The 19,272-nt window shown below is 33.3% G+C and overlaps 2 protein-coding genes across 2 annotated transcripts; both read right to left on the bottom strand.

The window, feature by feature from the left end:
• Positions 1 to 12,368: 12,368 nt before the first annotated feature.
• On the bottom strand, positions 12,369 to 15,531 carry LOC113760088. The gene is made up of 5 exons (XM_027302662.1): positions 15,215 to 15,531; positions 14,858 to 15,107; positions 13,478 to 13,542; positions 13,243 to 13,372; positions 12,369 to 12,581 (listed from the first exon to the last, which is right to left on the bottom strand). The coding sequence occupies exons 1-5, from the start codon at positions 15,529 to 15,531 to the stop codon at positions 12,369 to 12,371; spliced, it is 975 nt and encodes a 324-aa protein (XP_027158463.1).
• A 155-nt stretch (positions 15,532 to 15,686) lies between these two features.
• On the bottom strand, positions 15,687 to 16,307 carry LOC113760087. Its single transcript, XM_027302661.1, has one exon. It carries the CDS (start codon positions 16,305 to 16,307, stop codon positions 15,687 to 15,689), a length of 621 nt encoding a protein of 206 aa, XP_027158462.1.
• Positions 16,308 to 19,272: the final 2,965 nt, after the last annotated feature.

The following is a 19,272-nucleotide window of genomic DNA, read 5'->3' as shown; positions in this document are numbered from 1 at the left end:
TTATAACTAATTAAATTACATATTATAACTAATTATATATTTTTATTTATATATATAATTTTTTTTGCGGGTGGCAGGGCGGGGGTATACTCCCCCGCCCCCGCCCCGTTTCTAAACGGGGGGAAAAAATTCCCCCCCGCCCCCGCCCCAACCCCGCCTCGAGAGCCCCCCGCGGGCACCCGCCCCCATTGCCATCCCTAATTAAAATGATTCTTGAACCATTTCAAAAGTAAAACATATTATACATTTCTTATAAAGACATCAAAATTCAATTCGTACGTTTTCAAAGTCAAATAATCAATATATAGAGTTGCATTTCTACTACCAAGGTCTGAAATGGGGTTCTAATCAGTAGAGGGTGTTTCTAACATTTCTTGACCTCCAGAGTTCCAAATAACATAATTCTTAATGTTATGGAAAGCTAGCTCAAAAAGTTACAACTTTTATGTTTTGTGAAAGAGTCAGTACATCTTTCATCACAGAGAAATTTGCAACTCAAGTTGGTGCAAAATAGAACAATGGAGGACTAAAAATGCGACCTCACCCTCTTTTTCACTCACGTTTTCCACCCCCATTGCTTTATAGTTTGGAGTGAAGGTTTTGCTAGTATGGGGGCATATGTGGGCATAGAAGTTCTTGTGCAGGACAGATAGAGTAGTTGTTATTAATCTTGTGAAGTCTTGGGGTTGTTATTAAACTCAATCCTACTCTTGGAGAGTGACTAATTTCTTATCTGTCCGGGAGATGTCTCTCTTATTTTTCTTGTGCGTTTCATAATACTCTGTCTCACTAAAATTCACCCCAAAAAAATTAAAACTTAAGAACTTTGAACCTTTTTTAGCATCGTAACAATTTAGAAGCAAAAGTAATACATCTTCTTCATTAAAAATTATGTGAAAATTTTGTCATCCATTTGATGACTTTCACTATCCCTTCGAGGAAATTATTTTATCATGATCACCTCAAGCATCAAAACCATGAACTCGGGGAAATTAGATTGTGTGGATGGACTTGAAGATAATTTCACATATGCAGGCTTGGTTTTAAGGTAATTTCTTAGATTCAACAATGGAAGTCAAAGTTTGCCCGTCCAGGGGGATGCTTGATAAGCGTTTGCCTGGTCCAGGGGGCTGACGAAAAAATTGCCAAACCTCGGGGACCAATCAGTATTAAGTCCAAACCTTGGGGCGCTAGATGCAATTACCCTTAAAGATTCAGTTGGAAGTAATACAAAATTGTAAAATCCCTCTTCCTAACCAAAACTCAATTCTTTTCGTTGTAAATTTTTTCAAGACAAAATTAAACGAACATAATATTTCCATAATTAATTACCACAAAATCTCTTCCTCAATACTCAAAACCCATCAAATATTCCAAACCCCATCATTGGGCCGTAAATTCATATAATTTTCTATTCGATGTATCTATTAGTTTTTGGGGCCATCCTCTAACCGCCTTCTAACGGTTTTCAAGAGCGCAAACCATCTCCCAATGCTCTCTATATATTCGACCATCAAATCCCACTTCTTTCCCTCCCAGCCCATTTTTTCAATTCTCACTACCCATTTCCCATCATAGTTTCTTCTTCAAAGTTTTCTATCAAGAAAGTGAAAGGAATCAACCCCAGAAATTCCAAGAAACGAAAAAAAAAGGCAACAAGAACATTGATCAGGAGCTCAAGGAAAATGGCAACTTCGTCAGGGGCAGACGACTGCCCGAACATCCTTTTCCTTACTACTGGTGAAGTCTTTCCGGAAGAGCGATCCCTGAGACACATAATCCGTACAGGATTCCCAAATGGGATGCCTGAAGATTCCATAGCCATCATTATGCGAGACGTTCTGACGGCTCTCTATTTTCTCCCCGTCTCCAAGTCCAGTTTTCATAATCCCGTTGAGTCCAGTAAAATCTGTGTTGATGCTGAGCAAGATCCCATCACCATTAAGCTTGTTGCTGATCTGACGGAGCACTCAGGGAAAGCAGGTGGAGCTGCATGGAAAGAAGGTGAAGCTCCCACTAATGGCATATGGGGTTTGGGAATTGCCGCTTTGGAGATGGGCTACGGTTCTTTACCAGGAGACTGCAATGGGCTTCAAAAGTGGGTAAGATTTACCGACAATATGACCAGGGTTTTGAGGCTGAAATTGGCCTATCCTGATAAGAAAGGGAAAGAGAAGGCCAAGAATAAAAGGAAGGAAAAATTGGAAAGCGCTGACGATCAGAAACTGAAAGAAAAGGAGATACAGAAAGGAAAGGGAAAATTGGTAATTGATGACGATCAGGAAATGAAAGAAAAGGCAATGACTGAAAGGAAAGGAAAAATTGGAACTTGCTGATGATCCGAAAGGGAAAGAAATGGCCAAGCAGAAAGGGAAGGAAAAATTAGAAGTTTCTGATGATCAAGAATTAAAAGAAGAAGCCATGCAGAAAGGGAAGGAAAAATTGGGAATTGCTGATGAAGAACTCAAGAAATCGACAATCAAATTGCCTGTGCTGGAGAAGCTGGTGAAGCCTTGTTGTGGTGAGCACCTGGAGGAAAAATTGAAGAAGAAGAAGAAGAAGAAAGGTATAGTAGCGCTGACAGAGAAACTCAAGAAGGCTTTGAAGGTCATTCCCAAGAATAAGAATGATAATGCCGATGAGAGAGAATTCTCAGATGATAATGCTGATGAGAGAGAATTCTCAAGGGATTTCTTGGAAGTAGTGTTGATGTGCCTCGATAATTTTGATCTGACTGCAGTGGAGCTGATTCTGGAGCAACCCTTTTTCAAAAAGGCCATTGATATGGAAGAATTTGATGCCAGCATAAGGATGGCTTCAGTCCTTTGATGATGATAAATGATTTCTTGAATTAGCCAGTTTCATGGTTCTACTATTGCTATAACATCAAGCATTTCGCTGACTGAGCAGTTCAATTAGGCCATAAAGACTCGATAATACTTAGGTGGCACTGTTATTTCCTAGTGGATCATTTTCTTGTTGCTGGATTGAAACTCTGCATGAGTTCTTTGATTTTCTGAGACATTCATTTGTAGCTGAAACTTTTAGTCTGTTTGATTGTTTGCGTACTAGTTAGTTTGAGAGCTGATCATTTCGTTGAACAATACGATGATGATGATGATGTAGAAAGCTTCCCAATCAAAGGAATTCTGTTGCACGTATGGTTCATTAATACTATATTTTTGCTCTGTTTTCCGATGAATATCCGTTTTTATGATGCAAAAAGCATAATAAGATGTAATTGGGACACACATAGCAAATTTTGAAAGCAGAACAATCCTTCTGTAAATTTTTTTGTTTTAGTGCAGGATGATGAATGTTTAGAAATTCCACCTTCCATTATTATCAATTTCTGATTTCCAGCGGAAAATTACACTGTTAGTCATAGATGTTGCAATAAAGATAATCTCTCTCCCTCTCTCTCTCTCTCTCGGGTAATGTAAGGTTCATAAAGTCAAAAGTTGTAAATATAGACAGACATAACTCAAAAAAGGGGCAAAATTTCTTCAACCATTGAGCTATATTGGATTCCCAATTGACAATGCAACATGTAAACAAATTCGAACCATATGAGAGTGTATTTGAAAGAAATTGTAACACACTACCAACTACCAACATTTTAACTCTTATAAAGTAATTTGTCTGGAAAACAGTTCAATTGATGCCAAGAAAGGGACAGCTGCTTCTGGTATCTAAATCAAAATTTATAGAAGCTCCTTTTAGACTAAGTTTGACATCCTTTTTATCTTATGATCAATCCCCATGAAACTAGACTCAGACTTTTCCTATTCATGCCATTTATTATACATTTATCCATAATATTTGGATTTCTTTCCTACCCATTCACATTCTGAATGAAGTTTGATAGAGTTAGATTGAATTCAGTAAGTTGAGCCTTTGTTGCTTTTAAATTGCTGGGATTATTCACATCAAGTGTAAGGCTCTTTTGTGCTTTCTCTAATATGGATTTGCAAGTACTTTCCTTGGCCTCTATTCTAATGTGTAAACCTTTTAAAAAGAGTTATTCAATGGTAAGCTTAATTTCAGACAATATTTAATTATAAATTTCAATAACAGAGCTATAACTAGTAACAAACCTAAATCGAATTGCTATCTAAATTTTACAATCATGTACGATTCTATGAAATTCTAAACGATCTTAAATGATCCTATTATGATTTCGTGACAATTGTTGATTTAGTACTGATCTACTAATTCCTACAAGCACGTAGTAATAGGTTACTTGGAATATTTCAAGGCGGAATTCACAAGGATGAGTTAATTTTATCTACTTTAATTATTATGAGAAGAAAGCAATGAAATCCAAATTCAAGAGGTTTAATATCTAAGGAAGAAATAAAAACAAATAGTCAAATTGAACAAAATAGGGTTGAGAAAATAATTGGCAAGAGACTACGGTATTAGATCTTGATCCAGAGTTAGAATTAATTATCCAATTATTTTCTTAATAATCTAAGAATACATCACACACAAGTACTTTAGATTATCTCTCAATACATCTAAATTGTGCCTAATTAAATTTCACACCTCTTTCAAGATCATAAGTATTTAATTAAACTCTTTAAAATCTTAAATTGTAATCTACTCTTGTGATTAGACTAAGTATGTTTACTTATTTAGTACACAGTTGCATATGCCCTCTGAGTTTAATACAAACCCTTAGAGCATGTCCATGGTGACCAAACACAAACATGTAATTAAATTAAGATAGATAATTCTAGAAAAATGTTAAGAATTTAACTTGTATAAATAATCAAAACTCCTTCACAAGACTCTAACCCTAGAAACAATGTAGTTCATCATAATTGTAAAGAGTAAACAAGAATTCAATATTGAAAAATACAAGACTTAGAATAAAGAGCATGTAGAACTTCCCAGTTGATGAAACTCTAAATTCGTGCCTAGATCTCCAACTTTTATTCTTGAATCTTGAAGAAAAAATCCTAGAACTAATGTTTAGACAAGTGTTTTCTAACCTAAAGATGACCTAAAGTGCTCCTATTTATAATTTCCTAAAGTTGTGACCGAAGTATGGTAGGATTAGCCACTGGCCATTTGGTCCAGTGGTCATCACCATTAAAGGTGATGCTAGAGGTCAGGGGTTCAATCCCTGCCTCCCATAAATTTGCCACAATTTGTGGCGGTCTTAATTGACCTTCATCGATGGAGTCTGTACTCACATCGAACCCCCTCCCCTTCCCCTTAGACTAGGCTAGATTAGGTTATAGGACATCTATCGTTGCGACAAAAAAAAAAAAAGTATGGTAGGATTAGATTTTGAAAAGTTGCCAAAAATAGAGTTTGAGCATGTTTTCCGATAAAGTATGGCTCAAAGACTGACCTTAAGTCCAGTCCTGAACTTGTTTCGATGCTCACGAACTCTCAGAATCCGGGAAAGTCTGACGTGTAGTCCCTTTCAATGTTCGGCGCAGGACATGGGATCATTGGGCGGATCTACAAGGATCCGTGCGTGGATCATATTTGAAGCCAAATTACTTATAAAGGAGGCTGAATCAACTTATGTACAAAACATGAAAGTTGTAACTCTTTGAATTACATTTCCAATTTCACAAGAATCATGTCATTTGGAGTCCTAAATGCTAAGATATATCCAAAATACTGAAAACTGGCCAGAAGAGCATCATAGTGAAACTGTACTTTAGTAATTTGGATTTTTGGCTATGAAAACATATGAACTGGACTTTGATGTCTTAAAAGAATTGTAGGTCATTCTCTTAACTTCAAAATGAATCTAGAATCATCTTAATTAGATTTTGGTAGCTCAATTTATTACCAAAATACTAAAATATGTTATTCCTACCAAACCCCTACCTCTTCACTTCTTTTTCTTCCATTACTTCTTTGTGCCAAGTTTTTGATCTATTTTCTTCTCAATTGAACTCTTCATCTATTTGAACAATATAAGAATAAAAATAAGTACTTTCCATTCAAAATAAAGTCCAAATAACATAGTTAACTGGCAACTTATACATATAAATGAACTACATTTATATCCTATCAAGTACGATCTTGTATTGATTCTACACCTCTAGATTGTAGAGTCATGTGATGCTATGATTTAGAATCATGATTGTATAAACTATAATTTTAAGTCCTTCTTGGCCTAAAAAAATCTTCTTCATCAAATCAACCAATGTCAAGGACCTTATTTTTGTTTAACTATAAGTAATATAAAAATTTTATATGTGCGATATTATTAATTTAAAAATCAACAATATTGAAAATAAAACAATTGACATGCTTATTATGTGATTATAATACACCATTTATGAAATTTTAATACAAACCCTAATGAAAAGAGGCTTATGTGCTACTTAATTAAATTTGAAGGGATGAAACTCATACTTTTCTAAATTTCAAGTCTGCCAGTGATTGATTTTTGCTTGTTGAATAATTATTTCATTGGTAAATGATATCAATTATTTCTCAACTTGATCCCGAATTTGATTTGGTCTTTAATATTCTAAAAGCTTTAATTCAATGCTGATGATTTTTTTTACTTTTAATTCTGTAATGCTTAAAATTTTTTTGATTCTATGTGGTTTGAATGATTTAACTTATTAACTTGGCTTGATTTTGGTGTGAGTACTAATTAAAATCAAATTGCAAAACTTAAAGCTGAAACAAAATTTTTTAAAACATAATCAAATTCAATTTAAAAAAGTCAAAAAAACAACAAGCACTTAATGTTTTTCACTCCCTAAATTAACCAACATGTCATTATTAGCATTATTAAACGTTATATATTTTACCCTCCCCAAATTAATTGATTGCAAGATAAGTTTTATCGAGATCGGCTGGTGAGTAAAAATGAAAACTATAAAAACGCCCATGAGTATATATGTATTTATGTATTTATGTAACCATGTATGTATAAATAAAGAAAACTTTAAAAAAAAAAAACCCAAAGACTTAAGGGCATTTTGGTCCATTAGCATATAGAGCTCACATCTTCAGCACTATCATTATAATTCAAAAGTTTCCCTCCATTCTCCCCCTCTCTCTCTACAACTCTCTTTCCCTCTCTTTGTAACTCTTTCTCTACAACTTTCTGTCTCTACAAAATTTCTCTTCAAATCTTTTTCTCTCTAACATCGAGAAACTCATGCAACAGCTCTAGCTAAATAATGAAGAAGGAAGAAGAATGTTCGAGTCCATGTGCAATGGTACTTCAAGCTTTCATCTAGTAATTTTCAAAAAAAAAATCTAAAAAATGCCTTCGTCTATTCATTTTCTGACTTCAACTTGTAATGAAAATTAAGAAGAAGACATGTAGAAGCTCCAACTCTTTAGTGAAGAACCAAACATCTCTAAATCATTGCTACATGGTAATTTAAACCTTTACGGAGTAGTTTTCAGTTGAAAAAGTTAGTTTTGGACTTCAATTTGTATAGAAAATTTGAATATTGTTCTTATGAAAATTTGATCGACATTTGTGTGTAATTTTTTCTTCATTTTGTAATACATTTATATTTTAAAGTAATGAATAAATTTATTTGTGATCTATTAACAAATTCATTCATTTATTTCTCCATTGACTACATGATTGTTAAAATTGTGTTCGCTAGACACCAATCATCATCTATCTATAATTTTGTTCTTCATTCGTAATATTATTTAATTTTCAGTGTCAGATGAATTTGTTTTGTGATCTTTTGGCAAATTTTTTAGTTATTACTATAGTTGCGGCATGATTGCATTAAATTTGTTTGACAAATTCGTTAGTTATTACTATAGCATGATTGCATTAAATTTGTGGTCGAACGATTGGTGATTATTTTTCTTCTTTTATTTTTTTTAGTAAGTGAGAGGTGTTAAATCCAAGATTTCTTATTTACAATCCCTTCCACCTTATCATTCATCCCAACCCTTCTCTTCCTTTTTTTGTTGTTTAGCTATTCTTATCTTGTAATACTAGGCACAGCTCCGGGCAAGGCGTGGAGTTGGGTGCCTGTTGTGACTTAAGTATTTTGTTGTAATTTTTTCTATATAATTATTTAGACTAGAATATGGAAAATTAATCTTGTTCAGTGGAAATTGAGGTGAAAAAAGATTGTTTTAATTTTTCAATATGGCACACTAAATGTCAAAAAAAGGAATAATTAGTTGTATTTTTGTTAGTTTTTGAAAATTGGAATATGAAAAAAAATTAAGACTTGCAAGAATAATTATGTTTTGTGTATGTTAAAATGGTATGTAATTTTTCATAAAATAAAAAAGCATGTGAGAAACTCTGTTGTCAATGCTGTGGAGCACCAATTTTAACATTTTTTTGATAATGTATAGGAAAAAAGCGTGTAGCAGTCTGTATTTCTTTATGTACATATTCTAAGATGCAATGATAGCAAAGCATTGGCAGCATACAACAGTAAAAGATTAGCTATACAATGGGTTCATGTAAGTACAGTAGCTTTTTATTTGGTTGCATTTGTGAGAATATAAGCACAGGCTTTATGTGTACATGTTTTTCTATGTCAAGGGAATTTATCAGTTGTGCTATTGCTGAAATCTGTTTTGTAGGATTCGATCTTCTTTTATTTTCTTCTCCCTTATGTTTAAAACTATGGCAACTGCTAATAGAAGATTTCCAAATGTTCAAGATGATTATCCAGATTTGGAAGATGCATTGAATAGGGTAACAATTGTTGGGGGTGCTTGTTTTCCCATGAGAAATAGCTACCGCAATAAACCTGCTGAACCTCTTGCTCGAGCTCAAGCAAATAGTATCTTGTTGAAAAATGTAGTTTATGAACTATTTAAGACTTTTTACAGGCATGATGATTGGGTGCCTGTATTCTTAAGAATGGTCGATATTTGTCTATGTTGAAATTAATTGCTAGAAGAATGAAGGATGAGATAGCAAAGGAATCGGCGCGTTCTCCTAGTTCTCCTTCATTTGTTTGTTCTGCTAGTGAGAGTGATTGAGAGTATTATTGAGTGATATTATAATGTATTACTATGTTGTTTGTTTGTCAGTTTTCCTTTGTTTGATAGGTTTGGTAGTGAGAATGGTTGATAGTTTTATCAGTGGTGATGTAAAATACGAATGCATTACTATTATGTTAATTAAATTATATATCTGTATTCATTAAGTCATATATGGCAATTAAATCATAGAAAACATAATTTAGCATTCATACGGTAGATAAGGAAAAAGTATAACTTATAAGTAGTGCGGATGTGATGCTGGTAAACAAAATAGGAAGAAGTAGCGTAAATCTGCAATGATGAACAAAAGAAAGCATATAGAAAAGGGCCATTTCAAGAGTGGTTGTTAGTGCAAGGTTTTCAGTATTGTATGCAGTCACTATAGTATGGTTTGTACTTTTCATTAATCTGATCCACAGGGTTGATTTTTTGATATAGCATAGCAATGTCTTTTCTTAAAGGGCTTGAGCTATATGATAGAGCAGGGTAAAGTCTTGTTTATTGGTAGTTGTAAGTGAATTAATATAGGTGAATGCTTTGTTAGGTGAAATGTCTTTTTTGCAAAATATACCTCAGTGTTAGCCTCCTGAAGTTGAGCAACAGTTATGCTCATAATTTCTCGACTTCTTCTTTCAAAGCAATAGCATGTATTTTGTTAGTATGATTAGTTATTATTAGCGGAACACAAGCTCTGTGGAGATAGTTGTTAAATTAAATTATAAGAGCTGCTGAGTAAATATGTGTATGATTCACCTTGGCACAGGATTCATTTCTGCATGACAGGATTGACATTTAAGGCCCCATGTTGTTGTAAACTCATCAGGTTCATGGTAGTAAGGATAGGCAGAATACAGAAATGCTGATCGATAATAGTTGATTTGAACCTGTCCTTTAATCCAGGTTGTTTGTTTCTTTCTGATATCGTGGTTAAATGTAGTGAGTTGTATATAATAGTTGTATATTCATCTTATGCGCAAAAGAATAAGTAAAATGGTGAAGATCTTGTGAATCTTGGATGTTGAAGTAGTACTTCAATTGTAGTTAGTTTGGTGTCCTTTACTGGAGGAAGAAGAGTTGCAAGATCAACAAACTTTCTCTGATGAATCATGTTGCTTAAAGCTGAAAGATTATTGTTAAACCTGTAGCAGTTTTTGTTAGGAAAGGAGCTGATTGATAGTGGATAATGAATTAAAGTTAAACTTATAGTTACCAATGAATTATTTGGACTAATTCTTGAACAGGAGGGTCAAGCATAATAACAGATGATGGCTATATTTCCAGAGATAGGTCTAAAGTTTGCAAAAAAAGAAACAGATATGGATAAGCCTCAAGTTGATTAATACAAGGTTCACAAAACATATATGTTAAAAATGTTACAGTTTTTTTTGTAGTTGTTCTTATTCTGATTGCTAAGATGGCAGATGCTTCTACTCTTCCAGTTATCAGAACTCCTTCATTTCTTTGACAGTCATCATGCATTGTTATGATGATTGGTTTTTTTTTTCTAACCAAGTACAACATAAGAGTGTTAAGGGTCTGTTATTATTTGTAAGGTAAATTGATGAGTATTTTAATTACTGAGAGTGCTTACTCTTGATTAACAATTACGTAGTCTCTTGATTGAAATAGCTGCTCTTGAATCTGGATTCCTCTAAGTGGCATAGCATAAATAACAATTCCAAATATATTTGCAATAGACTTTGTTAAATTTGTATGAATCATATGTTTGTAGCAATAATATAAAGGAAATGAAAAAAAATGACAAAGTACTCAGGTATCTATCAGTATCAGCATGGTTTTGGAGGGAAGAAAAAGTGTCCAAGGTCAAGTGTGGTGGAAATTTTGGATCTTTAAAGTCATTGATTTCTTCAATGAGAGTTGTAGGACCAAGAATCCAATAATATAGGCAATCTCCAACAGAGGATGCTTGTTGGTTTAAATGAACTAATGCGTTTGAAATTGAGTATCTCTTAAACGACAACAGTAAGTCATTAACAAGAAGTATGGTAGTATCTGTGAAAATTGCTTGCACCTCGATTCCTTGTAAATGGTAGAAATTATGCAAAAAATTCAAAAGTTTGGCTGTTCAGAAGAGTAGTTGTTAAGCTAAAGCGATAAATTTAATATAGGATAAATACCTGTGGGTTAACAAGCAAAAATCTTCAATACATTTTTCCACTTGAGGACTATTTTGCAGTTAAGATGTGAGTGGCTTCAATCACTTGAATCACAACTATCCAGTTAATTGTGTAGACAACTATCTAGTTAGTTGTGTAGCAAGTGATATTAGTAAGATCTAGAGTTGTTATTAGTGTTGATCTCTGCTAAGTTGGATTCAGTAGTACGAAGTTTAAGCAAAACAATAAGAGGAAAAAGGGAAATTTGAAAAATGGACATAAGTATAAGCAGAGAATGAAAATGTCTGAATACATATGTTTGATTATGAAAATCTGTAGTATTTATAGAAAGTAGCCGAGATTCATTTTGCTTGAATGATAAGATAGTACTACGAGTAGATTATGATCTTTTTGTTAATCAAGTACGTTCGCTTCAGTGTCAGAGCAGGAAATTGATAATCAGTAGAGAAAGTATCAACAAATGCAGAGAGTAGTTAATGAATATATAGATAAGTGGTGATTTATTATTCATATTTTGGGATAGCTTTAATAGTTTTCAATAGATTCAGAAGTGTAAAACAACAGAATAGTACATGAAACTTGTAGGGTGTATGCATTGTGATATGTATTGTGTGTACTGATACTGATGTTTGGTAAGAAAGTAAAGACAGAGTATATTTTGGATGTTTTAAGGGGTAACTCTACAGAGAATAAGGAGAGAGTAATCATTGCAGTTCAGTATATAGTCTTGCAGCTCAATATGTTTGGACTATAATGGGTTTGATCTTATAGTTGTAATGGAATAAGGAAAAGATTGAATACAAAAAAGCAGAGAGATGAGATGATAATAACCTTAAAAGTTGAGAAAAGGAAAAGTTCATAGCATTGAACCAGAGATTATATTCCATGCAGTCATATTAAATAAAATTATAGTTTTTTGCATGAAATATATTCTCTATAAGGTGAACCGAAATAGACAACTTAGACAAGATAACAGATTGCTGATTACATGCATTGGTTTATTAGCAAAGAGTTTCTATCTCTCAAAAAAAGCTGAAAACCAAAGCTATTAAGGCACATGAAATTTGTCATTCAGTGTGTGGCTTCTTTGAAGAGCATTCTGCTACTTTCAAAGCTGTCACTGACTTAGATTGATCACTGCTACTCTTGTCTTTCTTTTATTGTCGAGAAACAGTAGTTGGCCAAGTCTCTGATTTAGTGGGAGTAGAAATTGTGTCTGATGATGCAATGGTCTTGGCATTTGCTAAGGTTTTTGAAAAATTAGGCTATGTATTGTTCATTAGATGTAACTAGAGAACAACTAGTGATGAAAGAATTGAGCATGTCTTCATTGATATTAGGAATAGCATGAGCAATGATTGTAGCAAATTCATCAGTTCCATATGATTCGTAGAAGCTAGAAGTTTTTTTGACTAAACAAATAATGGTGTTCTTGTTCATCATTCCTTCTATAACATCATAGGAAATAGTTCCCTAAAAACAAAGGAAAGCACAATATCAAATAGGAAGAGTCATTTTTCTAAAGGTGTTATTTGGTTATAAATAGAAATGCATGCTCACCCTTTGCTGTTGAGATTTCCTAAAAACAAAGGAAAGCACAATATCGAATAGGAAGTCATTTTTCTAAAGGTGTTATTTGGTTATAAATAGAAATGCATGCTCACCCTTTGCTACTGAGATTTCAATTCTTCTACTGTGTATGGAAGTATTTTTTGTATGTCTTCGCCATACAGATTGAGCTTGACTTCTTTAGAATAATCTTTCAGCTGAATAGTCATTCGGCTCCTACAATGGAAAGGGATTGTTATAGCAAAATTCTTCTTGTTACTATGAATCTTCTTAGTAGCAAAAAAGTGAGTATAGATTGTGATTTCGTTTCAGGGGGAAAAAGTAAGCTAATCTGGCTTCTACACGAATAGTTTTGTTGTAGGACATGCATGGCACCTGTGACTCTTCGTTTGCTCGAAGAGACTTATGACAAAAAGGACAAGCATAATACCAAAGGTTTTAACTTCTATCCAACAATTGAGGAATTCCTTGTACCCATATTGCTTTTTTCTGCAATATAAGAGGCACAAGTGAAATGATGTAAAAGAGAATTAATGGTAATAGAAAAAGGATCTTATTGTTATACTTCTAGCAGCGAAAGCAAATCATCTATAGTTTTAATGTCAGAAGCTAGTGGCATAGGAAGAAGAAACTCTCTATTTACATATGCCTCAGCAGAAATTAGCCTCTGAATTTTTTCCTCTTCTTCATTATACCTGAATTGTAACAAATAGCTATAAGGAAGGAATGCATAAAAGGTTGTAAGAGTAAGAATTAGGTGTATTGAAATAATTGCTAGGAAAAGAACAAGATCATATTACCAATTGCACAGTTCAACAACTTCGGGTAATGGCAGATTAATCAGTATAGATGTGCCAAACTTTGTCTACACATTGATAGCTAGATAATGCAATGAGAGAGTAACAAGTCTTATTACCAAATGCCTATATTAAAACTTTGTATAATCGTAGTATAAGAATGTTGTTTCTCTTACTTCGAAAAGAAGTTGCTTTGAGCCTAATCCCAGCAACGCATGGTTCTGTGTTGAGAATCTCAGCTATTGCACTACCTTCGTGAATGTCAGTCATTCCAGAGAGTAAGAGTGATAGGAATACAATTGAAAATGACATTTAAACAATGCTTATGAAAAAATTTATGTATGATGACATTTAGAGGGCCAATAGAGGAAGTAATTTGTTATAGGCAATACCATTGGTCAATAATAACTATCTGTCTCTTGTTTGATTGAGAATTTTGTGTCCGTTCTTTTTTTGGCAGAAGCTGAACAACAATGCCGAACATATCTATGCAGAAAAAGGAACATTAATAGACATGCATAATAAGGAAATGATGCAAAGTTAAACATAATAATTAGTTACCAATATGTGAATTATCAGCAATGTGGTCATAGATTTTGTTAAACGGCGTAAAACCATAGAGTGATGGTAATAGAGGCGGTTCTAATTCATTGATTGGCTCAACAATAGTAGAATTGTCGATAGTCCATATACATTCTCCTTCATGGGTCTTAATACTTTTGAAGAATTGGCATGACCTTTGCATTTGACACATAGTAGCGCCTGTACAACTCAAAATACTTATGAAAGAACTAGATATCAGTTCCATAGATGAGTGTGTGCACTTTAGTTCCCTTTGAAATATAGATTAAATACATATATCATACATTAAATACAATTAATAAAAAAATGATGTAAATGTATAAATATAACCTTTTATACCTATTCATCAACCAAAGTCATTTTTTGGTATCCAACTGGTTTTTTGGATTGTGATAAAGCAAGTCTTTATTTTTCTGCAACTTGTATTAGGCACGTCTACTCTTACTGCCTAGCTTTAATTTCAGCAATTGGTAAAGTTGGTCGGTCCATGAGAATTCTAATAAAATAGGTAAGCACATGTGAAAACACCTATGAGAAGCCTTATATAGTTGCATCAGTCTTTACATGCAGTTCAACAGATTGCAAAAGGAATTATATAAAGAAAACAAACAAATGAAATCATTGGTCTATTGCTAGCTTAAAACTTCTTGATAAACAACATTTTTTGTCAGATTGTACTGATTACTATCACAAAATGGATGCTTAATTAGAATCTTCACTGAGTTAGCATTCTTTGCTCTAGACAAAGCAACATATAATTGACCATGTGAAAAAAACAGGTTCACGCAAATAAATACCAACAGTATCTAATGTCTGGCCTTGAGCCTTGTTTATGGTCATTGCAAAACATAGTCTAACATGAAACTGAATTCTCTCAAAAGGAATAGGATAGTTACTATCAGCAGAAGTTCTGAACTGAATTCTATGCAAGAACACCTGTTTTCCTGCAAATTCACCACTACTACTAATAACCGCATCTATAACATTATCTCTAAGAGACTTGATAATAAGCCTAGTACCGTTACATGGGCCTTTTGGCAGATCAATATTTCTAAACAACATTACAAGACAATTGTGTTTTAACTGTAAATGATGAGGTGGAAAACCATTTGGAGTTAAAACTATTCAAAAATCTTCATATGTAGCTTGGTCACAAACATTAAGAGTCCTATCTGTACTTGTGTATTCAGAAGCATCACCGGAAACTGTTGTATGAGAGTTGAGTTAATATAATCAACAAAATCACTTTTTGTTGTTAGTATAGCTTTATTTAGATTTGGTAGATCACTTTGACAAAAATCATCAAAAGATGGATAAATTGTAGAAATCAGCTCTGATAAAGAAGTGCCTTCATCTTGATATGGAATCAAAAAAGGATCTGGGATCTTGATATAATCATTGTGAATTTTTTCCTGTGTTCCATTTCCTATAGAAAGTAGGTAGTCCAGGAAAGATGGATCAGATTTTTCACGCATATTTTCTCTAAGATATAGTTTCTGAAGCTATTGCCATATATATAAGATTTCACAAGAGAAGCCTCAACAAAGTCATTCCTTCCTCCATTAGTAATAACTGGCAAAACTTGTCTAAAATCTCCACCAAAAACAATAATTTTGGAGCCAAATAGTTCTTAAGAGTCCATCAGATCCTTTAGCAGATCATTTACCGCCTCAATGCAGATTCTATTTGCCATTGATGCCTCGTCCCAAATAATCAGTTTTGCTTGTTGGAGCAGTTTTGCTAAAGCTGTTTGCTTACCAATTCTACAAATGTTTGTTCCATCAATGTCTATTGGGATCTTAAATCGAGAATGTGCTATTCTGCTGCTTGGGAGTATTGATGCAGCTACTCCACAACTTGCTGTAGCAAGAGCGATATCACCTTTTGATCTGATCTTAACTAAAAGAGCTTTATATAGGAAAGGTTTTCCAGTACCACTAGGGCCATCGACAAAGAAACATCCCTGTTTGTGTACATAAACAGATTCGAGTACAACATTAAAGGCAATCTTTTGATCAGAATTTAGTAACTGAATTGCTACTAATTCATCATCAGTCACTCTAATATGCATTTCACTTGCTGTATCTCTTGTTTCATTTTTTGAACCATGAAATTTGAGAATTCTTGGGACCAAGCCAAAGCTATTTATATTTTTACCCATTGATGCTATTACATCATTTATATGCTTCAGCACTCTGAATTGAATCTCCTTAGGCAATAGACCCGGAATTTTGTAAAAGTCTTCTGACATAGACTCTTCAAATTTTTGCCATAGCTATTTTGCAGTCACTGGAGGGAAGAACACTAAGATGATAGCAAATAATCTTCGCAGAGCATATAGTCCCTTATCATTGCTACTTCACGAAATGTATCAACATAAACTAATGTTTTGAAAATCGAACTGGACTGGCCGGTTTGATCGGTTGAATCGCAAACTAGTTGTGACACTGGTCCGGTTCTATGCTGCAGTTGAAAGTGTCAAATAATTAGTCAAGACCGGTCAAACTCATCAAAACCGATAAAACCGGTCGAACAAGTAATTCCTGATTTTTTAATTTTTCCCTCAATATTTTTTAAGTTTTGCAAAATGCAACTGCCAAGGATCAAACTTGGGATCTTTGCTATAGAAGTCCAACATAGTAACCATTGCACCATCACATCCAATTAGTCTCTTTTGATAACACATTTACATAAAACAAATCTCCATCTTTTTTTCCTCTGTTTTTCCTACAAAATCTTATCTTCTCATGATTCTTTCTTTCTAATTTTTAACTCTCTCTCTCTCTCCCCTCTTTTCTTTTGTCACCCCTTTTTAATCCAACCTCTTTAGTTTTAATTTATTGATGTTATCTTCCATTCTTTTAATTTTATTTTTGTCTATTAAATTAAAAAAATTAAAAAAAGGAATTATTTTTGTTTAATCCCAAAGACTAATTATTAAATGTCACAACCACTCACTTTCATCTCATTTTTTGTTTCTTATCAAGTTTGCATCTCTATTTTCGATTCTTCTGACTTCCTCCAAACTTCTTTTTGTTTTAAATTGCAATCTTTAAATCCCAAAAACATGAATTGAAATTTAAACTCACAATGTTTAATTCTTATAGACATGAATTTTGCATAATTTAAAACTATTGTGTTATTTTTTGATTGGATTTAAGATTATTTTTTGGTAGATATAATTGAAATTGAAATGAAATTTATTTATTTCAACTTATAATGTAAAAAATTGATTATTGAAAATCAAAATTTTTTTAAAATATTAAACTTTTTATCATATAATTTTTTAAATTAGTCCATTGGATGTCTTATTTTGTGCATATATATATATATATATATATATTATTTTTTTAAAAATTCATTGAACTAGGGTTGAACAGGTCTGACTAGTTGAATCTTGACCAGAACACCTCACTGGTTCAACTAACAGTCCGAGTTTTAAAACATTGACATAAACACCATCGGCTATTTTCAAATCATCAAAAGACTTAGGAGCTCTTACATTCAGGAATAGTTGTCACAAAAAATATCTCTCGCATTCACTTGGATTTGCTGTAACTATCCTTCGGACAACACCATTTGGCTTTCTTTTTTTCCGTGCTCGATATTTAGGAATCCAAACATAATGCTCTGGAAACCCAACATAAGTATATTTCAAAGATTTAGTTTCGGTATTTGTTGCATTTGTTCTAAAGAACTCAGTGAGCATTGTACGCTTGGCTGCCGGATTTCTTAGCACATTTTTCAGATTTGCACACTTATCAAAAGTCAATGGCTGAAAATTTTCTAGATGTAGTTGCAAACGAATAACTGATGGCTTCATATCATAGAGCGCAAACCTGTATATCCTCCACATAGCTTTTGCTATTCCTATCCATCTTGCTGACTGGAATTGTTTAATCTCATCAACTATAATTGAGCTATCATTTGGATTTAATTGAAACTTGATTTTGTCATGTCTTTTATATGTGTATTTGTACATATACTTGACAACCTTAATTGTAGAACAGATTTCGACGTTTATATGGCAATTAAACTTAGCTAATAAGTAGGTATTATATGGAATAACCCACCTATTATATAAATTTTTTCCATGGATAACAACATATCTGCCATCATCTCTCCTTCTATATTTTGGATAACCATTTAATGTGTGTGTTGTTTTAGCAACAAATTCCTTAGGATATTTGTTTTTGCACTTTCTATTGCGCATACACACATTATCTGGGTTATCGTTACCGCATGGTCCATGCATCATATACTTTCTGACCATCTTATATAGGTGAGGATACATTTCTTTATTTGGCAGCTCAACTGAAACAATCTGGTCATAAGAATTTGTTGAATATAGCTTGGAATTAGACTTCAATATATTAAGGAAATGCACATGTGGCAAGCCTCTGTTCTGGAATTTTATCACGTAAGTATAAATAGTGATCTCTCAGAAAATCTCTTTCACCAAAACCTTTTCATCTTTTAATGCATTCGACTTAGCATGGAAAACTCAAGCATGTAGATCATATCTATTGGCTGTTTCATCAGTTGGAAGTAAATGCTCTTTAATTTCTTTCCATGAATCATTAAGTCATAGTTAAGAAAAGATCTGACTTTCCGAACCTTTGAACTAAAGTCATAGCATCCATGTACCGCCTCTTCATGTCTCGAGGGCCTCCAATGAATGTAGCTAGTAGCACAATTCGCTGACCAACTTGAGAGCCTCTATATTCACCCTAAGAAACAGAATCCATTATACCTTGCAGTTGTTTTGTTTTGATTTCCTTTTGTTTGCTTTGGAAGAAGTCAAGCCTTTGCATTTCAATCTTTACATGCATATCAACTACATATTGTAGCAGTTCTCGACCAGTGTTAAGTATGTTTGGACTGTTCTCGGATCGCATCTGGAATTTATATGCATAGTATTCGCGCATAGATACAAATTCTTTTAAGCTTTCTGCTTCACGGACAGCTGCAATATTAGAAAACAACACCAAACAAATAGATTTAGCTTGATTTCTATAAAACACTCTATATTATAAAAATGCAAGAATATTTATTCTATAGGATTTTGCATTACTTTGCTCTTCATTTTGAATAATTTCATCAGCATTCCTTACTTTCTTAGAATTGACAGTAACGGGTTTCTTGTTCGAGGTCCTATTTCTTTTCTTTGTATTCCTACTCTCAAATCTCCTAATACCAGCATGCCAACCAGTTTC

This window comes from Coffea eugenioides, chromosome 2 (genome assembly GCF_003713205.1).
Source record: "Coffea eugenioides isolate CCC68of chromosome 2, Ceug_1.0, whole genome shotgun sequence".
In the NCBI taxonomy this organism is placed as follows: domain Eukaryota; kingdom Viridiplantae; phylum Streptophyta; class Magnoliopsida; order Gentianales; family Rubiaceae; genus Coffea; species Coffea eugenioides.
The sequence above is the reverse complement of the archived record's forward strand: the minus strand, read 5'-3'. Positions and strand labels throughout refer to the sequence as shown.